At 38.9% G+C, this 26081-nt stretch overlaps 2 protein-coding genes and 1 pseudogene across 4 annotated transcripts; all 3 read left to right on the top strand.

The window, feature by feature from the left end:
• The window catches only part of LOC123474206, a 55903-nt pseudogene that overhangs the window by 1950 nt on the left and 27872 nt on the right, over positions 1-26081 (top strand).
• LOC116917666 lies at positions 192-3544 on the top strand. Of its 3 annotated transcripts, XR_006648771.1 has the most exons (6): positions 192-615; positions 707-800; positions 872-1254; positions 1327-1542; positions 1686-1896; positions 1971-3544. XR_006648771.1 is itself a non-coding variant. In XM_045175982.1 (5 exons), exons 4-5 carry the CDS (start codon positions 1411-1413, stop codon positions 2760-2762), a joined length of 1209 nt encoding a protein of 402 aa, XP_045031917.1. In that variant the 5' UTR covers positions 192-615; positions 707-800; positions 872-1254; positions 1335-1410; the 3' UTR covers positions 2763-3544. The 3 variants fall into 3 exon arrangements, 2 of the variants coding, with proteins under 2 accessions (XP_045031917.1, XP_045031916.1); XM_045175982.1 differs by having other exon boundaries at positions 1335-1542; positions 1686-3544; XM_045175981.1 differs by having other exon boundaries at positions 1686-3544.
• Positions 9202-10418, top strand: LOC123474131 (leucine-rich repeat and immunoglobulin-like domain containing-NOGO receptor-interacting protein 4). Its single transcript, XM_045175983.1, is given in 2 exon segments — positions 9202-10055; positions 10058-10418. Coding segments are annotated over 2 exon segments (981 nt in total). The 5' UTR covers positions 9202-9425; the 3' UTR covers positions 10409-10418.

Raw genomic sequence — 26081 nt, 5'->3', positions numbered from 1 at the left:
CATATAGTTGGTGTTTAAAAAAAAACTTTTTTTTATAATAAAAAATAGTCTAATAATATTGATCAATAAAAAAGTTCATTACATATTCCAAAGATTGTTTCTTAGAAATACTTGAAAAATTAAATCCCAAGTTAATTTTCGACAACTAAGGATAACGCTGATCCCTATCTCTTCAGTTTTCCGTCTGCTAATTAGGATCAGTTTCGTCTCGTCTCCCACGCACGTTGCTCGTCTTTGTAGATTTCAATTAAGAATTTTTACGGTGAAATCATGAAGCATAAGTTAACGAACCAACAAGTGAGTCAGATCCTTCACGTGGGTGTTTATTTTAAAACATGTCGAAGAAAAAAAGCAAGCATGACAGAAGAGTATAAAAATAAACTACGTAGTGCAGCTGACACTTTCCTGAGTGACTGGATTGTAAATGGGGTTCCATTTGAAATGTTGGAGAAGATAAAGAGCTCATCACCAAGTTTAATAACGCTTTTCCGTCTTAAGCAGCGACCGTTACCAAATATTGGCAACAATATTGGTATTGAAAATTCCCAATCATCATTGCTAAATTGCTCAGCAGCTGCAAGACTATTGTCAAGTAACGAAGAGGCACAATATAGGGTACTATATTGAAATCATATTTATTAAAAGTGATTGCAGATATTTATGAATTGTTCTTGAACTAATTCGTTATTTTATGCACATCCTATAGTCATCCAACTGTAACATTGATTCCATGCCTAATAACCAGCCCAAAGCTTTTGGAAATAATGCATCATCCATTATGGAAGAGCCTCAACAGTGTGGTATGCAATACTGACTGTACTACCAACACAAATATGCATTAACAACAATTCTCATCCTGACATGGATACAGATCAAGAACAACCGGACACAAATCAGATAAAGATGCCACAAGCAATCATCCTTCCTTAATAGTTGATTCTGAAGAAGATGTGGAAGACGAAGGAGGAGTACCTGTTGCTTTCTTGGGTCCAGATAACAATAGCTGGACCGACCAAAATCTCAGCCTTAAGACAATACTTCAACATTATGCTGTATACACAGACACGAAACTGAGTCACATGACCTATTTACTCGGGCTGTTAATCTTTCACAAACCTTTACCGGACTATTACTGTTTGCCGAGTACTGGAGAACAACTGCTGCATATAGACGGGAGGGATTTTGTCGGTTTATCATCGGACATGGAAGCTACTTTGGATGAAGAAAACAATGTCCAGGAAGAAACCTCGACGGGTAGCTCAAACTTTAATTTTCAATACATAGCTCTACGTAACATTCAATATTAAACTGTTCCACCCGTAAAAGATAATCAGCCCTTAAGACGAAAAAAAAAACCCACTGCCGGCCACAGTTGATTTGCATGACGGCTACGGAAATGTCGTGAAGTACATGCATTTTGGGCTTGAATCAGCTCTTAAAGGAGATTCACCCGGTCTATATTTCAAGCACTCCAACCTTCTTCAATATGCATCGATTTATGCGACTAAACCGGAACTTTTACCAGATAGTATCAGGAAGAAGGTGCAAAATATGTTTTGTGTCTTGAAATTGCCGTATTAAAACGCTTTTTCATGTCAGTCTTTAACTATTTCTAATTATTGGATTTGTCAGTTAAATCCACTATTAATTTACGAACTTATCATTTTTTCACATTTTTTTTCTAGATTGAGACTTTTGACAGTGACCTTCAAATTAGAAAGGCAAAAGAGTCACTACTACGGTCAGCCGAAAATATCGTTCCAGAAGTGCTGAATGAAGCAAACATACGCGCAATCCCTCACTTTACAATCGATTTCAGCTTGGATGGTGTACAGATTTTCCACAATTCAGAACAGTCTGAATGTATACCAATAATGGTTGCAGTTCACGCAATAAGTGAGTCACCTTCTGCCTATTCTACTACTTTGAAAACTCGGTATCCTATAATTGTTGGTATTGCTCATGGCAAGACAAAGCCAACTGCGAAATCACTCGTACGTCATCTGTTTAATGAGCTCAGCCGACTATGCCCTGACAACCGCAATCCTAAGGAAACAGCTGGTCGTGAATTTACAGTATCGCTAAGATGTGCCGTAGCTGACTGGATTTTTCGAGCGTTTTTAAAAACTATAAAAGGCCCTACTGGATTTTGGTGTTGCGAGCGATGCATCCAGCGCGGGGTATGTTGCGCTTTACCCCGACCCAAAAATTCCCAAAAAAAAGAGTCAAAAACCGTGCAACTGAGAGATCTGAATGCTCCACGACGTCTGAATGAAGATTTCTTAAAGTATGTAAAAAGTGACGATTGTTCAGATGAACATCTTCTAGGTCTGAACGATCTGTCTCCTTTTATTGACATAAATTTTCCTGTGGTTTCCGGATTCAGCATAGATGCCATGCACACAATGTATGCCGGGTGCCTTAGGCGAAGGTTAATTGGAATTGTTTCACTAACAACAGAAGGAAAATTGAATAGTACTAGTTTAGCTGCTGTTAATACCAGATTGAAGCTTTTCGAAAAATGCAAACCATCCGAATTCGAGAGACATGTTCGCTCTCTGTCTAATTGTATTGAGAAATATAAAATGCATGAGCTTCGGGATTTTCTAATGTACAACCTTTTCCCTGTTTTTTCTGGAATCCTTCAAGGTAACCAGTTAGAAAACATAATGCTATTGCAGTATGGCATGTTGTTGTTGGGTGGGTTTGATCCAAAGCCAGTTCCAACCGCAGATATTTTGGAAGCTACGCGCGTTTTTTAATTATACGTTCAACAAATAATCGATTTTGGTTATCCTGTTCGACCCACCATTCACGCTATTATACATCTGCCAGAGGATGCGAACAATTTTGAATGTGGAGTTGAATGCCAGAGCGCAATTTTGTATGAAAATTTTTATCGTTTTTTCCGCAGAAGTCTAAGATCCGGTAGTAAGCCATTGGAACAGTATAGAAACCAGCTTGTTCGGCGTAGTAAATATTTATTACAAACCGCGTCTGACGGGACAATATTAGAGACGGGACAGCAATTCAAAATGGAAGTAAAAAAACGAGAGCTAGAACGGTCCGATAGAAAAATAGTTCTAAACTTTTCCATTCGTAACGCCAAAAGTGACAACCACCATAAAGTTATGAAATTCCCAGAATTTTCCTTGTCCAACATGTTCCCAATTAATGTTTGCATGTTAAAAAATGGAAAAATTGTGGTGTGTACTGATATAGTTGAATATCCGAAAGGAAGCAAGATATTTAGTATCGTGGGTTTCAGATTTCTAACTGTCGAAAACGCATTTGCAACACCATACCCATCTTATAAATTCAAAACACATGTTGTATCTAAATTGGATCATGCAGTTGATGAATGGAATGTGAATAGCATTATGTGTAAAATGTATGCTATGCCGCTTAAATTGTCTGATTATGGTAGTTTACCGGACATTACAGTGTCTCTCTCATCTGTTAAATGGGTTGTCACACCAGTTAGACATACGTTATAAATTTTTCCGTGGTAACTAGTATTTAATAAACAAATTTTCAAAATGACCATGCTGGTGTTTTACAAAAAATTTATAATATAAAAGTGTATCAAAAGAAATAATATATGTGAAAAACTGCAACTCAATAGTTCAGTAGAATTTAAGGTTAAACGACTTGGTATAAATCGGGCTAAATCAAAGAAAATGCAAGAGTAATATTTGAAAAGAAATTGCCGTTAAAGAACTGGGTATAAAAGGGGTTGAATCTTAGAAAATTGTACTGTAATACTTGAATAGAAATTGCCGTTATTACGCTGGGTATAAACAGAGTTAAATCTGAGGAACTACAAATATAATAGTTGAACAAAAATAGCCGTAAATAGACTTGGTATAAAAGGGGTTTAACCTGGGAAACTGAAACTGTAATAGTTGAACAGAAATTGTCGTTAAAGAACTGGGTAAATAAAAGGTTAAATCTGAGAAACTGTTACTCTAATATTTGAACATGTATTGCCGTAGAAAACACCGTGTCAAAATTAGTAGTATACGAGAAAACCAAACCGTTACACCATGTGAAAGGCAAAGTTATAATCACTCTATTTTTACCCTTTTTTTCCGAGTAGTTTTTGGGTTGAAAAAACCAAACCGCTTTATTTCTCCAAACGCGTACTAGGGTTGATTGCCCTGGTACGAATCCATTGCTTGAATATCTTATGACAACTGTTCAAAATGATCCAATAATTAAATTCAAAAAATGGGAGTCAACAGACCGTACTATGTTGCACAACCTGGAACTACCTAGTATTGAGTTTGTCAAATTATTGGTGTACAAAATCGACAAATTGACAAGTCATCATTTTATCGCCAAATCTCAATCAAGATGTAGTCGTGAATTGAAAGCTAACTTGTTTTGAATCAATGCCTTTTGCAAGGGGATTTTTCCCAAAACTATTCTATGTTGAGTCAGGATTCAACGCAGTCATCTTTTTTTTCCCTGCCACCTCAATGTACATTGCCTACTTTCATTGCCTACATCAATTTAGACGGTAAAATCATTTCACATAGTATGTGTGTTTTCTCAAACGACATGAATCATAACACAGCTGCTGTACAGTATCCTGCACAAAAATCCGAACACCGATTTAATTTTTTAGAGCCACCTATTGGCGGGATAGTGGGTTTTTTGTTTGTTTTTCTTTAAGGGGGAGGTTTAGACGGGGTGATGGACACGACAGGGTAGGGTTGGGTAAGTCTAGACATTTTAAAAAGGTGCCTTAAGGTATTACGCTTTAAGGCAAGTTACAGGTCGGGACATTTTTGCAACCCCCAGGGTGGTGTGTTTTTTAAAACGACAGTTGGAAATTTAGGGCTTGGGCTTGGTAATGTTGCTTACCGAATCAATTTAGCTTATCTTCCAGCTGCCTGTGAATGTTTACGTCGCTGTCAATGGCGTAGGTGTAGCGTTTCTGAATGTGATGCTTTAGATCAGTGATCGATTCCAGATGAGGTGATGAGTTAATATGGGTAACTTATGAGAAACTCTCGTTTATATATAAAACAAATTTTCATCGAGCAATATGTTCTTTTTTTGTTTATTAAATAATTTTAAAAATAATAATCTACTTCGTTCTAGAGAAATTAATATTTCCAGCAAATTCGAATGAAGAATATTATAACGATACTAAATATTTTTCAATTCCTTATTGGGATTCGTACTCTGATCTACGGCGTCGCAATCAGAGGCTCTACACATATGCCATCAATATAGAAATAATTGTGCACAGGCAGCTATCTAATTTATTTGGGTAAGGAGTATTACACAGCCTAAGTCCAACATTTCCAACTGTCGTTTACAAAAAACACACCACCCTGGGGGTTGCAAAAATGTCCCGACCTGTTACTTGCCTTAAAGCGTAATACCTTAAGGCATAAAAAAAATGTCTAGACTTACCCAACCCTTCCCTATGTGCCCATCACCCCGTCTACCCTCCCTCTTAAAGAAAAACAAACAAAAAACCCTTTACCCCGCCAATAGGTGGCTTTAAAAAATTAAATCGGTGTTTGGATTTTTGTGCAGGAAACCCGCGTACAGCGTAGCGGGTTTTTTGTTTTTTTCTAAAGGGGGAGGGTAGATGGGGTGATGGACTCGACAGGGCAGGGTTGGGTATGTCTAGACCTAAAAAAATGCCTTAAGGTATTACGCTTTAAGGCAAGTTACAGGTCAGGACATTTTTTCAACCCCCAAGGTGGTGTGTTTTTTTTAACGACAGTTGGAAATTTAGGGCTTGGGCTTGGTAATGTTGCTTACCGAAACAATTTAGCTTATGTTCCAGCTGCCTGTGAATATTTACGTCGTTGTCTATGGCATAGGTGTAGCGTTTCTGAATGTGATGCTGGAGATCGATGTTCGATTCTAGATGAGGTGATGAATTAGTGTGGTTTGCTAACGAGAAATTCATATCTAAAACAAATTTACATCGAGCAATATGTGGTTTTTTTTTGTTTATTAAATTACTTAAAAAATAATAATTCACTTCGTTCTAAAAAAATTAATATTCCCAGCATATTCGAATGAAAATATTATAAAGATACGAAATGTTACGCAATTCCTTATCGGGAATCGAACACTGCTTTGCGGCGTCGCAATCAGATGCTCTACGCATATGCCATCGGTAGCGATATAATTGTGCACAGGCAGCTCTCTGACTTATTTTGGGTAAGGAATATTACACAGCCAAAATCCAACATTTCCAACTGTCGTTTAAAAAAAACACATCACCCTGGGGGTTGCAAAAATGTCCCGACCTGTTACTTGCCTTAAAGCGTAATACCTTAAGGCATAAAAACAAAATTTCTAGACTTACCCAACCCTGCCCTATGTGTCCATCACCCCGTCTACCCTCTCTCTTAAAGAAAAACAAACAAAAACCCTTTACCCCGCCAATAGGTGGCTTTAAAAAATTAAATCGGTGTTCGGATTTTTGTGCAGGATACTGTACATACTTTTTAAAAACATGTCATCAAACAAATTTTGCTTATTTGTCCCTCCCTTCAAAAGATAATCCATTTTACAGACGGGGCTGTTTCTCAATACAAAAATTTCAAAAACTTCAGCAACCTAGTATGCCACTTGGAAGATTTCAAAGTTGCAGGGGAGTGGCACTTTTTTGCCACCAGCCACGGAAAAGGCCTCTGCGATGGAATAGGAGGAACGTTGAAGAGGCTTGCAAGAAGAGCTAGTCTCCAAGGAACGGCAAACATTCAAACTCCTGAATCGTTGTACAATTGGTGCCATGCAAATGTAACAAACATTCAATCGTTCTACGTTCCATCATCTGAGATAGAAGAAACTGAAAAACTATTGGAAAAAAGATTTAAATCTGCTAAGCCAATTCGTGGCACGCAATCATTCCATTCGTTTATTCCTGTCGACGCCTATTCATTGGAAGCTCGCGTAGTATCATGTTCCGAAACTTTTAAATCTTTTGTTGTTATTCCACCCCCAACATTTTTGTCTGTTAATTATCAAGATGTTCGAGTCAACTCTGTAATCCCCGTTGCATATGAAGATGGAAAATGGTACTTAGCGAATGTTGTTGAGAAAAATAATGCTGCTTTCGAGTTCAAGGTACATTTTTACAAGCCGTCAGGAAGAAGACTCAAGAACGACTGGTTTCAAGCAATCAAAGGAAGACGACACGGCTGTTGTTCCAATAAAAAATGTTATACAAATAACGAAATCTTTTATGAGAACTTCACGGCGAGCTCGCTCCTTTAAAATTGAATCAACAGAACGCGAGGAAATTGAAATAAAATTTAGTAACATGATGGCAAATGGCGTGGATTTATAAGAAAAATAAATGCTAGAAAACTACAACATCTATCTATGTGAGTTTTTCTATTTACTTAATAATAAGTTGAATAGTGAGGTTCATTTTATATAAATTAATTTACGCATGTTTTTAAATGTGTCTTTCTCTAAGACACTACAGCTCATTATTCATATAAACCAATATAAACGAAGGTATTCATAGGGACGATCCAATTGTAGCAACAGTTTAAAAAGTTTTTGTTAACCCGCGCAAAATTTATAAACAAACACTGTGTTCACTCAACTACTCAAGGTCGTTTCTACTATGAGTTAAAAAAATTCCCCCTTCCAAAGTTGCCGACCGAAAGAAAGCGAAATAGCTTGGGGGGATGAAAAAACGCGCACAAAACACAAAAATTTAGGATTACACTCCCAATACAATACTCACTTTAACGGTGTGGAACACTGTATTTAGCTCCTCCCAAGAAGCGATAGCCGCGCCATTGCCCGCATACGGGAGAATACCCGTCACTACCTCAGAACTCTTTTAGCTCCTTCTGAGTGACGACATTAAAATGTCTGCTGCTTCGATTGAATCTAGCGCTTCAGTTCTACGCCAACGTGCTCTTTTTTCTTCGGCGAATCCTCCACGTGGGAATTCACCTATCGATTCGCGAGTATCTGTTCCTGATCAAGATATTTTATCTATTTTGCCTAATAGTGTTCGTAGCGACTCACGCGATCGAGATAGTCGTCCACGTGATGGCCATGCTCGTAACAACTCAACTCAGCGCGATCGGGATAATCGTCCTCGTGATAGCCATGCTCGTAGCAACTCAACTCAGCGCGATCAAGTTAATCGTCTACGTGGTAGCCCATCCCGATCACGATCTCGTTCCATCCCGCGTTCGCGTACACGCTCAGCTTCCAGGATTCGGTCTCGCAGCCGTTCGCCAAACGTGGTTGCTGCCGCTGAAAAATCGTTTAACATTTCTGCCTCTAAATCCCGTTAGGTTGGTAAGTGGCTAGTTCAAGGATTACCTAACAGCGAGGCCAAGGCATTGCGTCTTAACTTCAAGCCAGTCTTCGACAGTTCGTTTGATTTATTTTGCCCTAAGCTGGATGAGTCCATGGAAAGAAAGTGGCTGAGAGCCACGAACCTGCCTAAATTGAAAGACTTTCAAGAGACTATGTTGAAGTCAATTCAATATCAGATGATAGACTCAATGCGGCCAATGCTGCATGCCTGGAACCAGATAAGAGTGGACGATCCGTTATTGAACAGTGTAGAATCATCTCTCCGTTTAATGGGCTCTGCATTTGCAAATGTTTCCAAATTGCGACGTGAAAATGTGATTCGCCTTGTGGCCCCGTCCATGAAACCATTGCTGAAGGACCCACGGGCATTCTCTTCTCGTGAGTGTGAGCGTTTGTTTGGCTCAAAATTCATTGACGTCATGGTAAAGAAGTTGATGACGACGCCAAGCTGGCGAAAATCGGATGCGATGGCGGTCCCTCGCACAGCCAGAATGGTGGCAATTCCAATCGGCGCAATGGCGGCCGCAATCAAAGCTCCTACGTCAGCCGTAATAACCAGAGTAGTGGTTTCAACAAAGGCGGGAAGAGCAACAAGGGGAACCCCTACTTCAGGCAGACGGCCCAGGGCGCCAACAACAGGTATGTCTGTTCTCATCGTCTCACACCCCCTATTTTTCTGAAAATGTCTCCCGTTCAGTCACATGTTGGGGGTCGTTTGAGCAAATTCGCAGACGCATGGCTCTCTCTCTTTCTGATGATCAATGGATCTTGTCTACAGTCAATCACGGTTATGCCATTGACTTTTGTTCTTCTTTTTTGTTTCTTGTTCGGTGGCCAAACCTTTTCTTGGTCATTTTTGCGTGTGTGTGTGTCTTTGGCGCCGCCCCTCAACCTGTCTTGTTCGCTTTGAAGGTTTTTTGGTCGTTGTGGACAAATGAAAGCCATAAGACATTGGCCGTGATGAAAGACGACTGGAATCTGGTGAAGACAGCTGGATCGTTTTATTATTGACTCGGAGAAAAGACAGACAAACAGCGGAAACTGTTGTGTTTTGTAAAAAAGAAAGGAAAAAAAAAAAAAAAAAAAAAGAAAAAAAGAAAATGGGCTTAGATCACAATTGGTTGTTTACCCGTTGGCTTGTTGTGGTGGTCATGGTAGCGACTCCTACGGCAGTTGAAACTTTTTGCCCGTCCATTTGCCAATGCGATGACAGTCTACTAGAGACCAGCTGTTCTGGCTCGAAACTCGATTCTGTGCCCATCTTGTTGAATCCTTCGTTGCGCTCGTTACACTTGGCCCACAACCACATCGCTTCTCTTAGACAATCTGTCAGTTTTTACGGCGAATTGCGCCGTTTGGATCTCAGCCACAATGGTCTCCATTCGTTGGGTTTGCTCCATTTCCAGCCGCTTGGCCAGCTCGAATGGCTCAACGTTTCCAACAATTTGGTCTCTTCCTTGGAAATGGAATCGTTTTCCGGACTCGCATCGCTCACCGCCCTCGATCTCAGCGCTAATCGGCTCACTCGACTGACGGATGACCTGTTCTCCGATCTACCTTCGCTTGTCACGCTCATCCTCAGTGGCAATAAAATTCAAACGGGGGCCAGCGGAGCGTTCAGATCGCTCCGCAAACTGCACACGCTGCGTCTCGAAGACAATAATTTGGGTAACGTCCCTACGGCCGCTCTAGTCCCCCTGGCCGCTGGTTTGCGATCGTTGCATCTCGGCCAAAAAATCTGATCGAGACGTTGGAAGACGGAGCGTTCCGTCATCTTGCCCGTTTACGGCTGTTGGCCCTTAACGACAACGCCATTGACCGCGTCGATCCTCTGGCCTTCGACTCGCTCGTTTCGCTCGATGCGCTGGATCTCAGTTTCAATCGATTTGATGGACCCATTGAGGCTTTTAAGACCGTTTCGCCGTTGACCCATCTGGATTTGTCTGGTAATATTTGGCGCCAATTGCCGGCCAACTTCTTGTCCGGCCTGCCGCGTCTCCAGCCGCTCAACGTTTCTTATATGGATCTGTCGTTACCATCTCCACCTCACCTAAAGTCTTGCCCATCGTCAATCTGGTCATGACCAATAACGCTCTGTGGAATCATCTGCCTACTGGCCTTTTCCACGGGCTGGACGCCCATCTCGTCCGTTTGGATTTGAGCGGCAACGCGTTGAAACGCTGGAAATGGGTGGCCATCATTCCGATTAGCCGCATTTGAATTATCTTAACGTGGCGTACAATCCGCTGGAATGTAACTGTTCCCTCCTCTGGCTGTGGAACATGTTCCAGCAACGCAATCTTTCGCCTACTATCGTGGTAGTTAACGTGACGTGTAGTGGTCCACCACCTTTCAGCGGACTGCCATTGTCCAGCCTGGAACAATCGGACTTGATGTGTTCTCTAGCGCTGGCCGTCTCCATCATAATCCTGTTGGTGATGTCGTGGATTGCCTTAACAGCCGGCCTGATTGTCCTCGTCATCTTCTGGCGGAAACGACAAAATCTGAGAAGAGAAAGTCGATTGATGATCATTAAATCGAGTCATCATCATTATCATCATCGCGATCATGCGTTCCAGCACCATAATGGCACCAGTCCCATTTTAGGAGGTGTGGGGGCTGTTAAACAGCAACAATATGGGATGCATAGCAATAATAGTCCAGCATTGTCGGGCCATCATCACGTCGGGGCTACTATACCGCATTATTATCACCAACGGAAGCAGTGTTAACTCAAATAAGTTCCGAGTGATTGATCTTTGAAGTCACCGTTAAAGTGAGTATTGTATTGGGAGTGTAATTGTTAATTCCACGAGGTCGCGAAGCGACCGATGTGGAATTTTAATAAGAGGACTAATTAAAATACGAGACTTTAACGGTCTCTATTTCCCACCCGCCAACCATTTAATTAATCATTGAAAAAAAAAAAAAAAAAAATTATTTTTTGTGTTCCTTTCAGAGGTGGCAACAAAAACTTCAACAACCAACGCAGCTAATCACCGGGTTGTCTTGTTCCAGAGGTCAAGAACTCTTCAGAAGTCATTCATTGGTTTTGTTTATTTATGTTCTAACCTCTTACACCCCTCGAACTTATTTGTGTTTCATATGTAAAGAGTTCTGAGGTAGTGACGGGTATTCTCCCGTATGCGGGCGATGGCGCGGCTATCACTTCTTGGGAGGAGCTAAATACAGTGTTCCACACCGTTAAAGTCTCGTATTTTAATTAGTCCTCTAATTAAAATTCCACATCGGTCGCTTCGCGACCTCGTGGAATTAACAATTATAAACTGCAATATATCTCACGATTAACAAAAAACACCCTCCCAATTTTTTTATATGTTATGTAGACATATCTCTTGTTTCTCGGAAAATTCTATGCTGTTTGTTAAATTGTCGCACTGATTTAATATTAATTTTTAAAGTGTAACCATTTTTGATTTTTTTTTCAAATTCCGATAATAAATAATTCTTAAAAATAAAAATAAATGTGTAAAATCGACGTAAAATTTAATTTTACGTCGATTGGTTTAGGTTTCATAACATTATAATAATAAATAAAGACGCAATTAAAGAAAAACCAAAAATTTTTTTTTCCTTTTTACGGCAAAATAACAAAAACATAAATTAAAATATTTATATCTCCCAAACTAATAAAGCGATAATTCTGAAAATTTCAGAATCACTTTACCCAACCCCCAAAAATGAACGAAACCCCGATTTTGACCGCGCCATCGATCGGCAGATTTCGCGTGGAATGACCCTAGACTAGATATCGTATATCAATTTATACAAACTTTTAGAGACGATATCTATTTAAACCCTAAAGCTAACACAGAAATTTAATTACACAAGTATTTACTAATAGGTCCCAACGAGACTCGAACTCGTGATCTCCTGCGTACTTGGCCGGTGCTTTGCCATCAAAGCCATGCGACCATTAATGTAATTTAGCTGTTAACAATTAAAAATCTTTGAATGTGATGAAAACAGATCATGAAAACCAACAGTCTTTACAATCTGAAAGTATCATAAACATGTGATAATATCATAATTTTGTAAAAAAATTTTTGTCATTTGACTAGATATCGTATATCAATTTATACAAACTTTTAGAGACGATATCTATTTAAACCCTAAAGGTTAACACAGAAATTTAATTACACAAGAATTTACTAATAGGTCCCAACGAGACTCGAACTCCTTTTTTTTTTTGTAAAATCCTCTTTTATTATCTATTAATTTTCATAGCACTCTAACATTTTACAAAACAAAACAAAACAAAATATACAATTAATAATTTTCCTTGGATGCAGACGATGTAAGGGAGAAAAAAATATAAATTTGGCAATGTCGGTCCCGTCAATTCGTTGATGGAAGAAAACAAACAAATGCGAAATATACTACGGTGGATTACTACAAAAAAAACAAAAGTAAACAAAGGTGATTGACATATAATAGTACACGAAATAAACAAAAATAAACAAAGGATTTACAAATACAGGCAAGGAAAAAGAGGGAACTAAAAGTGAAGGCTAAATGAGAAAGAGTGGGTTAATTGGAGAAAGTGCTTTCCATAAGCTCTCTACTTCTTCTTGACGAGGGGGGCGTTGGGAATTTCTTGATTTCCAGGTTATGAAGATGTATGCAGCCAGAAGAGAAAATGTGTGCCGGAGATAACCTATTGGCCCAAAATGGCCACGAATGAGATCTTCTTTGGAAGACTTGCAGCCCATTCGACGTATGGTTCCATCCAACCAGCTCCAAACGATGTGGCGTTCAGGACATTGGAATGTCAGATGCTCATCGGTTTCTGGGTGCTGATGGCAGATTGGACATGTCGCATCTTTGGAAGGATCTAACCGATGGCATCTGGTCCTGGTAGGGAGAAGTCGCTGGTTGAAAAGGAACATGGTTTCTCTGATGTTGCTTGGCAGGGCTGCAGTCTCCTTCCAGATACATGGCAAATCCAGGTTAGGCCTTAGGATCTCCAGCTTCCCCAAAGTGGTCACCTCCAGGATCCAATGGTTGTATGTTTTCCTGTGCACCATTGGACTCCCCTGCACCAGGATCGAAGAGGCAAATAGTTGTTTTATTTGGTGCAGGGGTTCCTGAAGGTAAGTGGGCCTTTTCATGACTGCAACGGGTACGGTGTTGTTCTTGTAGAGAGGTAGTACGGTTCGAAGAGGAAAGGACATCCAATAACGAAGTAGAGAGCTTTCTGGACTATTGGGGCCTGTCAGGACTTTATACATAGGACACAAGAAAAGGGAACGGTAAAAAGATGTGTGTTGACCATTTCCAGTCCCCCTTGACTAACAGGACGATAAACTACAGTTTTGTTCGGCCTTTCAACTTTTCCAATCCATAGAAATTTCATGATAGCCTTTAAAATCTGGTCAGCCATATTTTGTTTACATGGTAATACTTGTGCAATAAACACAGTTCCGGAGAGAGCCTTCGATTTGAGGGAAATAACCCTCTGGTATAGATTGAAACGTCGACTTGCATTCTCTTGCAGAATACCATTTAGAGAGCCGAATGCATCATTCCAAACCCTATCAGCTGTCTCAACTATGGAGTGAGAGAATTTAATTCCTAATAGGGACAATGTTGGTGCCGACACAAGCCACTCAAGAGGCCAAGTCATCATAGAGCTCCAAGTCCCGAGTCCCAGGGCTTTTGTTTTCTCCTTATTCATCCTTGCCTTTGTCCACTGGCAGAACAAGTCAAGGACCTGTCCTGCCCTGGTAAAATCTTCGTCACAAGAAATGAAAATGGTGACGTCATCAACGAAGGCTCTGACAGTGAGTTTTTCATTAAATAATGATATGCCCTGGAGAACTCGAGATAAACGCAACAGTAACGGCTCAATGTATAGAATAAAGAGATGGACAGATAGGGGGATCCCTGGCGAATCAATTGAATATCAGAAAGCACCCCAGCCACCTCCGATCCGTTGAGAATTGACATTCCTGTTACAGAATACATAGTCTGTAGCCAACGGATGAAGGTGGTGGGATAGCCCATGACATCCAGAATCCTCCAGAGGACTTCCCTGTTAACCAGGTCGTAGGCCTTTTCAAAGTCAACTCCAACAATGGCAGCGCCCATACCCCGAATCGCAAAGTTGGAAGAGTCATGGCATCCCCGGTCATCAACGAATTGAATGACATCTCTATAAAGCATTAAATTGTCAAAAATCAATCTACCAGGTACCCCACCTTTTTGATGAGGCCCTATGGTAGATGACAGTGTCTGCCTCAATCGTCTCGCTAAAACAGATGCCATGACTTTGTAGTCACAATTCAGAAGAGAAATTGGCCGAAAATTAGAAATTCCACAGAGCCCTGAAGACTTGGAAATTAGCCTGATCGCCGCTTGGCCCTGCGATGACGTAAGAGTTTCCCTTTCAAGGATATGATTGAACATATCCAAGAAATGGGGTGCGATCACGTCCCAAAATTCTACGTAAAACTCGTAAGGAATGCCATCGGTGCCAGGAGACTTGTTTGATTTCATCGCCATCAGAGCAGCTTTAATCTCAAGGAGGGAAATTGGTGCAGTCAGGTTTGGGGTTGGCTTAAAGCAATCTCTTACTCCCTCAAGAAAATCAGTACCTGCCAGTATGTCAGGAGAAGGTTGATTTTTGAAAATTTTACTGAAATGTGAAATAATCTCTCCTGAAATGTCCTCTTTGGTCGATAAGCATGTGCCATTAGAGGCAATGATTTTATCAATACGACATTTTCGGTAGTTAACTCTAGCTCTATTTACATGAAAAATATTGGCTTCCTCCAACTCTTGGCCTTCAAAGCAGCGGGAACGAATCCCATACCCTTTAAGTGTGCTCTCCTCCCAAGACTTTGAGAATTTCCTCAACTGGTGAAAGGCAACCCAATCAAAGGTATCTGCTTCAGCCATCTCCTGAATGCAGGACTGGTAGAAAAACTTCGTTTCCCTAATCATTCTAGCTCTTTGCTTAGAATAATCTACCGAAATGCGTTTGATACCTGGTTTCAGGACACTCTCCCACCAATTTGCTACATTACTTTCCCTAAGAGGATGATTGGCAGATTCATGAATAAAATTTTTACATAGTTTTGATAGCCTTCTTCTGACAATATGGAAGTATTTAATTTCCACAAACCAGCAGGGGATCTAGTACGATGTGGAAGATCCAGATTGCAGGTAAACGTGGATTGTACCGATTGATGATCACTAACCGACAAAGATTGCAAATAAATATTGAAAAATTCTCTGCAAAAGATCGGCTAGCATATATCCTATCAAGCCAAGAAGAACCGGAGGGATGGTAAAAGGTGTGCCCCGGTTCACTTTTATTTAGCTTTTTCCAGATATCTACCAGATCAAGACCAGTAACCATCTCTTTCAAAGCATAGTTGACGATATTACTTTGGGAAGGGAAGGAGTCGGAGGATGCCTTATCTTGGATGTCGTCTACGCAGTTAAAATCGCCCATCAACACGAAGGGCAGTCGAGTAGTTATTGTATAGGCAGGGACGGTTTGACGAAGAAAGTTGTTTCTCTCAGTTTTTACGTGACTACCTGACGGGGCATAGATATTAATGAACGTGAAACATTCCAAGTCAATAGATATGAGCCTTCCGTCGGGTTCTAGAAGTAATCGAGAATAGTCCAGACCATGTCTAATGAGAATGGCTGTTCCATTTTTGTTGGGACCGACATTTGCCAACAAACGGTAGCGACTTTCAATAATTGGACAAGAATGAAATGCTACCTCTTGAAGTCCCACGATATCTAGGTTACCGTCCCTGCAGAAGTTAAAAAGAATTTGACGTCGCTCGACTGACCTAATCCCTCCAATGTTGATAGATGCGATTTTTAGCTTTGCAGTCATTTAAATGGTTTCTTGGGTTGAGAAGTGGATAAGGTAGGTCTAGAATTCTGGGGCGTCAATGTTGGTTTGAAACGTTTGTTTTGTGGTACAGTGGGAACTTTCAGGTGGTCACTTGTTTTGTCAGTTTCCATGGGCTCAACTTCCCCCAAATTGGGTTCCACTGGTTCCATGGAAATTGTCATTGGTTCTGAGTCATCAGGTTGCGTTTCAGGGATTATCATTTGGGCTGGTGGAGTCTGTCGTGGTGGGTCGTCTGTGGATTTAACGGGTTGTTCGGTGGGAGAAATTTCTAAGTTGGGAGTCCCCCCTGAGAGTGAACTTTGTAATCCACACTCAAGAAAGGCCTTAGAAACCATGGGGTCTACATCTAAGGGTAGAGGGACGGGTTTTTCCGGAACTGTCTCTGTCTTTTTTGTCATTTTATTACTGGGCTTTTGGACATTGGTAGGTTCCTTATTACGTCTCAAAGTTGGGCAGTTGTAGCTAAAATGGGTTTCGTCGTCACACAGTCTGCAAGTAGGTTTTTGTCCCTCATACTTTACCATGGCACGATAGCTGCCAATAGCAATGTATGAGGGAATATTCTTAGTCAACGTCATTCGTACTATCATCCAAGTGGCAAGAACAGGGTATAAAACGTCATCCTCTGCCACCCGATAGCGTTCCCAACGAGCATCAATTATGGTTCCAAATTCCTTCAGACGTGTCTTTACTACTCCCAAGTCTAGATTCTGTGGAATCCCTGCAATTCTGACAAATTTCTCCTGAATATTACTGTCCCTGATGACTACATTAACTTCTTTCCCCTCCAATTCGGTCCTGACGATACCACTGTGTTGGGACAAAAAACTTGAGGTGTATGCCTCTGTCGTAAACGTAATTCTAGCGACCTGATTTCTCGTATCTAGTACAGCAACTAGGCCTAAGAGATCCTGTGGCTCAACCTTCAAACTACGCACGAACCCATGTACCGCACGCATACTCAATCTCGGGAATTGAACCCCAAAATCGACATCTACACTATTGAGCCACTTGGCAGTGATTGTCCCCTAGACAATGTAAACAAACTGCCAAGGGGGAGGGGGGTCCCCACACAAGTAAACAAAACACGAAAAAGGAAAAATTTGGGGAAAACACGAGAAAAACAGGAAAACTATACAAAAATAAACACTCTAAAACATGAAAATAACAACAAAAAGTAATGAAAATAAACAATAAACTCACAAATTGATGTTTACAATCTCAAAGTATCATAAACATGTGATAAAATCATAATTTTGAAACACAGTTATTGTCATTAGAATAGATATCGTATATAAATTTATACAAACTTTTAGAGACGATATCTATTTCTTCCCTAAAGATTCACACGAAAATTAATATTCACAAGCATTTTCTAATTGGTCCCAACGAGACTCGAACGCGTGATCTCCTGCTTACTAGGCAGGCGCTTTGCCATCTAAGCCATGCGACCGTAAATGTAATTAAGCTGTTGACAATTAAAAATCTTTGAATGTGATGAAAACCGATCATGAAATCCAACAGTCTTTACAATCTCAAAGTATCATAAACATGTGATAATATCATAATTTTGTAACAAATTTTTTTTATTAGACTAGATTTCGTATATCAATTTATTCAAGCTTTTAGAGACGATATCTATTTAAACCCTAAAGATTAACACAGAAATTTAATTACACAAGAATTTACTAATAGGTCCCAACGAGACTTGAACTTGTGATCTCCTGTTTACTAGGCAGGCGCTGTGCCATCTAAGCCATGCGACCATTGATGTGATTAAGCTGTGAACAATTAAAAATCTTTGAATGTCATGAAAACAGATCATGAAAACCAACAGTCTTTACAATCTCAAAGTATCATAAACATGTGATAATATCATAATTTTGTAACAAAATTATTGTCATTAGACTAGATATCGTATATCAATTTAAAAAAACTTTAAGAGACGATATCTTTTTAAACCCTAAAGATTAACAAAGAAGTTTAGTTACACAAGAATTTACTAATAGGTCCCAACAAGACTCGAACTCGTGATCTCCTGCTTACTGGGGAGGCGCTTTGCCATCTAAGCCATGCGAGCATTGATGGAATTAAGCTGTTGACAATTAAAAATCTTTGAATGTGATGAAAACAGATCATGAAAACCAACAGTCTTTACAATCTCAAAGTATCATAAACATGTGATAATATCATAATTTTGTAACTAATTTTTTTTATTAGACTAGATTTCGTATATCAATTTATTCAAGCTTTTAGAAACGATATCTATTTAAACCTTAAAGATTAACACAGAAATTTAATTACACAAGAATTTACTAATAGGTCCCAACGAGACTCGAACTTGTGATCTCCTGTTTACTAGGCAGGCGCTGTGCCATCTAAGCCATGCGAACATTGATGTGATTAAGCTGTTAACAATTAAAAATCTTTGAATGTCATGAAAACAGATCATGAAAACCAACAGTCTTTACAATCTCAAAGTATCATAAACATGTGATAATATCATAATTTTGTAACAAAATTATTGTCATTAGACTAGATATCGTATATCAATTTAAAAAAACTTTAAGAGACGATATCTTTTTAAACCCTAAAGATTAACAAAGAAGTTTAATTACACAAGAATTTACTAATAGGTCCCAACAAGACTCGAACTCGTGATCTCCTGCTTACTGGGCAGGCGCTTTGCCATCTAAGCCATGCGACCATTGATGGAATTAAGCTGTTGACAATTAAAAATCTTTGAATGTGATGAAAACAGATCATGAAAACCAACATTCTTTACAATCTCAAAGTATCATAAACATGTGATAATATCATAATTTTGTAACAAAATTATTGTCATTAGATTAGATATCGTATATCAATTTATACAAACTTTTAGAGACGATATCTATTTAAACCCTAAAGATTAACACAGAAATTAAATTACACAAGAATTTACTAATAGGTCCCAACGATACTCGAACTCGTGATCTCCTGCTTACTAGGCAGGCGCTTTGCCGTCTAAGCTATGCGACCATTGATGTAATTAAGCTGTTAACAATTAAAAATCTTTGAATGTGATGAAAAAAGATCATGAAAACCAACAGTCTTTACAATCTCAAAGTATTGTAACGAGCCAACTGCATTATTTACGCTTTACAGAAGATGGCAAATCTGCACGGACATTGAGTGTACGCAAGGTGTACACCAAGGCAACGCCCACATGACCAAGTGACCACACGCCACCGCCATCTAAGCCACACCCAATGTGCCACTTGCAATTCTGTATAAAAGCAGTGTTATTCGCAACAATATTCAGAGTAGTGCCATGCTTCTTGGTTTGATTGTATTGCTATTGTAGAAGTCTAATAAATACACGCCTGGCAAATCTTACAATTGGAGGTCCCAACGAGACTTGAAATTGAAATAAAAGATTTTGTCACCGGTATAAGAGACTTCGAAACAGTAGACAATAAAATTGAATCAGGAGGATAAAGTACTAATAATTTTTTTTCTCTCTCTTTCTACTTGCGTCGGTCAACAAAATCCATCACGGTAAGCGAATGCAGAAATCTTTTTTACCACAGACTACTCTCAGGACCGACTCCGTTTACCCTGACTTAACTAACGAAACTTCACCACCACTAAACCCAAATTTGAAAACCCATGATATAACAAATCCTGAATCTGAAATCAAAACACCAAGAGCCGCATTTATTCTCAGTATACTAAGGAAAAATCAAAAAGTTATCAAACAACTTCAACAACAACCACGATAAAAGAATTGGAAGATAGAAAAAATAATAGAAAGTAACGAATTCTTAAAGAATTCACTAGAAAAATCTTATCAGCGAATCAGTGAATTAGAATAAATAATTCGAAAAAACACAGAAAACGAAGAATATCTTAAAAAACTATTGAAAAAGAAGGAAGAAACCACAGCACACGTGGAAACCGAAGGTCAAGAAAATATAAACAAGCTCCAAAACGAAAACAAGTTACTCCTAGAAAGTTATAATACCGTTAAGAAACACGAAAAGACACAGAAAGAAAGAAGCGACGAATAAGAAAAGGAGGTAAGAGAATTGAAAAACTCTCTCGAAACAACAAAGGGAGAAAGAAGCTGTCTACACAAAGGGCAACTAGAATTAGCCGCAAGGAATAGAAACATCGAAAGACAAATAAGAGATAAAGAAATACTCATTTCAACACAGGAGAGCAAGATACAACGCCTTGAGGAACGTCTAGTGGAGTATAAGCAAAAAGAAGCTTTTTACATCGAAGCAGAGAGCGCAGACAATTCTAGAACAGAAGAACATACAGGAGAAGTTTCAAAACTAATAGAACAAATCAACGATCTAACATCACTAAGTGAGATAAACGACAAATCATTACATTTCGAATTAGATACCGAACACGTTTTAAAACAGCAGCAAACTATTGAAACTCTAAAAAAACAAATAGAGTCCCAGAATAAAACAATAGAATTATTGCAGAAACAGAACGAACTTTTTAAAGAGAAACCAAATTTTAAAATCATGGGATTTGACCACGAAACTCCTGAGGAAGCTGAGACTTCGAGACACAACCCAATAGGAAAATAAACAGAAAAAACCCCTACCGCAGAAGAAATAGACACGATCAAAACCTTTACTCAGCCAATAGTAAAAGTATTGGGGGAACTGTTCTCTCGAGAGGATAAAAAATCCATCCCTTCATACAAAGGAAAAAGCACAGACAAAATGATAACGGAGTGGCTTAAAACAGCTGAGCACGTAGCAAGAAACAACAATTGGGACGACACCCAGAAATTACGTTTCTTTTCAGACAGACTTAAAGGTGAAGCTCTGGATTGGCACGAAGAATACGTATCGGAGCAAGGAGATGAACTTGAATACGATGACTGGCGATCAGCAATCATAGCAAGATTCCAAGACGCTTATGATCTAGCAGCCTTAAAGAAAAAATTATTGCAGCTAAAACAGAAACCGGAAGAAAACTGCAGAGCATTCGTGTCAAGACTAAACAACCTATACGACGGAATCGAAGGAAAAGAAGAAAAACTTGACCACAACAAGACAGTTGTGGAAGATCAGCTCTTGAGTAAAGTAAAAAAGATGCGGGATACCACAAAAATTAAAATTTTAATCCAAGGGATCTTACCAAAAATAAAAACGGAACTTTACCTACGAATGCCAGAAGATGCCAACGACTTCGATGCACTATGCAAACAACTGTTTATTTCAGAACAGAAGAAAACAATGACGACAAAGAACTAACAGCAGTCATTGCCGGCATTGCACACCATGGAAAACAACAGGATTTCGAAATAGAGAAATTAAGACAGAAAATTTTAGAGATGGAATGTGCTAATAAAAATGAAATATCACAGGAAAAAACTGCAGTCATAGCAGCAACTGACCAATACGAGCCCCGCAGATCACAATCACGGGAACACAATTCAAGACCACAGTATCCGAGAGTACGATTTAACAATAATCAGCAAAACAGCCGCGAATCAAGCTACTCACGCAGCCGATAACCAAGCTTTTCCAGAAGCAGAGAAGCCAGCCCATATAGAAAAACTATAACGCCCAGAGGGGAAGGGAAAGTTTTCAAGAATCAGCAACGCAACGCCAAACACCTTATTCATACGGGCCACATCAAAATGGCCAACGGCAACTAAACCAAAGACAATTTCAACGGCCTCAGAATAATTTGTATCAACCGCGAAGGAATATTTACCAACCCTCAAATTTTGGAAACCCTCAAAATCAGCCATGGCGTGAATCGACTGGTGATCAGTATCAACCACGAGGTCAACCTTTTCACAACACACAACCAGCGAAAAACAGTGACATTACGTGCTACAAGTGCAATAAAAAAGGACACATTGCAAGAGAATGTTGGACAGATATGGCACGTATCAACCGTCAACCACGACGTCAAATGTAGGAAACCACTCACTCTATAATTCTAATAGCATTAATCACTATCATGTAAAACCTAACTTTACGGCGGAAATACCTAAACTTATACGTATCCCAATTAGAATTTGTGAAAAAGAAACAAAAGCTTTAGTAGACACTGGTGCAGCAGCAAGTTTAATTTCATCTAGCTTTTATTTTAACATAAGTGATAAAAATTTAAAACAAATAAGAAACAGCGATGATCCGATATTTAGGACAGTATCAGGACAAGAGCTAAAATCATTAGGCCAATATGAATTTAAAATAACAATAAATAAGAATCATTTCATTAACCACAACTTTTATGTAATGGAAAATCTTAATGAAAATTGTATCTTAGGATTAGATTTTTTGGCTAGCAATAACGTAAAAATTAACACTAAAAATAAGCAGATCAGTTATGATCACTATGGAGTAGAACATAGTTTTTGCGAGAGTATATTGCCATTGTATAGCATAACTTTTTCCGAAGTGCGAATAAATATCCCACTAAGACCTTTATCCAATGTAGAAGAAGAGGAACTTCCATTAACTACAAAAGACTACATTAATTTAGAAGCTTTTAGTCAATTAGATTTATCAAGCCAGGAAAATAGAAAATTAGAAAAGAAGGACTTTAAAATACCCAATTTTCCTAATGAAGTAAAAACAAAAATTGAATGGTTGCTTGTAAAAAACGAAAGATTGTTTGCAGATAAAGAATCAGACCTTGGGATGGCTATTAATGTCAAACATTTCATTAATACGGGAGCTAGCGCACCAATTAATCAGCGTCTGCGTAGAACGCCTGAAGCACTAAAAAATACGGTAAAATCGAAGATTGATAGTATGCTACAAAATAAAATAATAAGAGAAAGTCATAGTCCATTCTCAGCAGCAATTGTAATGGTTAACAAAAAAGATGGTGAAATGAGAATGTGTATTGACTATAGACAATTAAACAAAATAACGATAAAAGATAGATATCCCTTACCTAGAATAGATGATACCGTAGATGCATTGTGCGGTTCAAAGTATTTTTCAACATTGGATTTATTAAGCGAATACTGGCAAATAGAAATAGAAGAAAGCGATAAATATAAAAAAACCTTTATATGTGAATTTGGACAATATGAATTCAATCGTATGCCATTTGGATTAACAAATGCACCAAGCACTTTTCAAAGAGCAATGAATAACATCCTGAAAGATGTACTTTTTAAGTTTGCATTGGTTTATCTAGATGACATTATTGTTTTCAGTAGTTCGATTGACGAACATATAAAACATTTAGAAGAAGTTTTTAAATTGTTGACAAAAGCGGGTTTAAAACTAAAACGAAAAAAATGCGAATTCTTTCAAGAGAAGTTGGACTATTTAGGTTACATAGTATCAGAACAAGGCATAACACCAAATCTTAAAAAATTGGAATCAATTATTAATTACCCTGCACCTAAAAACACAAAAGAATTGAGTTCATTTTTGGGACTAGCAAGCTACTATCGAAAATTTATCAGAGCTTTCGCTGATAAAGCTCATCCATTGACAGCACTGACAAGGAAGTCAGTCGAATGGAAATGGGGGGAGGAACAAAGGGACGCCATTAATTGTATAAAGAACTGCCTCATATCTAGACCTATTCTGAGCTATCCCAATTTCACGCGCGAATTTATCATCTATACGGATGCATCAGGATACGGAACAGGAGCAGTCTTGGCACAAATACAATCTCCACCTCAATCAGCGGATTCAGCTGCGACCGACGAACAGGATCACAGTGAATCAGACGACCTAAAAGTCGTCATCGCGTATACTTCTAAACATCTGAACAACCGTGAAGCCAAATGGTCAACAACAGAGAAAGAAGCATATGCAATCATTCATGCTGTAGATGTATTCAGAACGTACTTATACGGCCGGAAGTTTACGGTATTCACTGATCATCGACCTTTAGAATGGTTGATGAGCAAATCCGAACCGGCAGGACGACTAGCAAGATGGGTATTGAAATTACAAGAATTTGACATCGTAATCGGATATCGACCTGGGAAGTCACACCAAAACGCCGACACTCTTAGTCGTATTCCAATATTACCCATTGCTAAAGTAGAATCGAAAACAGAACCCCAGGTTAATAATTTGGAGAAGGAATGGACTGAATTACAGCATGAAGATAACTATTGCCGAAGAATAATAAAGAATCTTAAAAAGATACAGAACGGCAATAAAAAAGGAAATATAAATGGATATAAGTTAAATGAGAAACAAGAACTAATTGATAAACATGGAAGGATAGTAGTTCCCATTGTGAAAATAAGAGAAATCATGGAGGAAAATCATGATCACATATTAGCAGGACATTTAGGTATAACAAAAACTCTAGCAAGACTACAAAGGCAATACTCTTGGCCTAATATGCGATCTGATGTCACGGCATACGTTAACAGTTGTTTAAAGTGTGCAAGACGAAAAGCATTTGGCACGAGTAAAGCACCATTGCAACCTTTGCCACCAGTAGATAGGGTATGGGAAAGAATTGCAATGGATGTAGTTGGACCAATTCAAGAAAGTGTCAAGGGATATAAATATATTTTAGTATTGTCAGACTATGCCAGTAGATTTGTCTTTACATTTCCAATGAAAACCAAACCAGCACAAACAATAGCCAATATTCTAGTAAATAAGTTAATAACAAAATATGGAGCCCCAGAAATCGTGTTGACAGATCAAGGAACAAATTTTTTGTCAAATATTGTTCAAGAAATATGTAAACTATTTAAGATAAAACAGATGCGTACAACTGCATATCATCCACAAACCGATGGATTAGTAGAAAGGTTTAACAGAACGCTATGTGATATGCTTGCTTGTTATGTGGTAGACGAACCCGAGGAATGGGACAGATATCTGCCATTCGTCACATTCGCATACAACACGTCTAAACAAGCAACTCTTAAAGATAGCCCATTTTACCTTTTCTACGGAAGAGAACCCATTTTACCAAACGACATTAAGATCAACCGTCATTACGAAATAGAAGGAAATCAACATGAAGAATATTCACGCCAGTGGAAAAAGGCACAAGAATTAGCGAACCAACATTTGTTCAAAGCACAAACGAAGCAGAAAAAGTATTATGATGATGGGACAAAAAGTGTCAAGTACAATCCAGGTGATCTGGTACTATTAAAAGCACCACCCCAAGCCGGAAAATTTATAAATAGATGGAATGGTCCATTTAAAATCATACGTGGTTTCTCAGAAATTACGTACGAAATCCAAAACATTACAAATGAAAAACAAAAATCGATTGTTCACTGCAACCGACTTAAACCTTATATGGCACGAGATGCTCCAGCCAAACAAGAACAAGAGATCGAAGCGAGAAAAGCAGAAACGACAGCCATTAGACGAAGACCAGGGAGGCCTAAAAAGCAACTGGGACTGAAAGAACCCATAATATCATTCTTAGATCCAAGAATGCTATTCCCCAATCCAATAGACCAGACTAATTCTGACTTTAGGACAACCTCACGATATAATGTAAGATCGAGAAATCAGGCATCCAATTTCTAAAATGCAATTAATTTTTTTTTGTACTTGGCGGTAAGGATTTCCCAGTAGCGCTCCCCCTTCACGTTTTAAACCATACCGTCCTTACCGCCAAGTACAGCCATGATTCCGGAGCTGGCCGAAAGGAGCAGCGCGGTCGAATTCGTCTGCTAGACAGGGGGAGGAGGGAAAATGTCGACTGCTGGGCTTTACGTGGAGTGAGCCATCTCCTTATCTCTGTATAGAATTAACAAACTCAATGGTTAATGTAAACACTAGCCGTCTTCTAGATAATAACAAACAGATAGAAATAACTTTCTCTAACAAACCAGATATAAATAATAAAGAATTTACCCAACCTGGATTTAAAG

This window comes from Daphnia magna, linkage group LG7 (genome assembly GCF_020631705.1).
Source record: "Daphnia magna isolate NIES linkage group LG7, ASM2063170v1.1, whole genome shotgun sequence".
In the NCBI taxonomy this organism is placed as follows: domain Eukaryota; kingdom Metazoa; phylum Arthropoda; class Branchiopoda; order Diplostraca; family Daphniidae; genus Daphnia; species Daphnia magna.
This window is presented reverse-complemented; position numbering and strand designations above follow the sequence as displayed.

Bases quoted from the DNA above. Each gene is read 5' to 3' on its own strand.
- LOC116917666 (XM_045175982.1), top strand. From the start codon at position 1,411: ATGCATTTTGGGCTTGAATCAGCTCTTAAAGGAGATTCACCCGGTCTA. The intron at 1,543-1,685 runs GTGCAAAATATG...TTTTTTTTCTAG, and splicing joins CAGATAGTATCAGGAAGAAG to ATTGAGACTTTTGACAGTGA.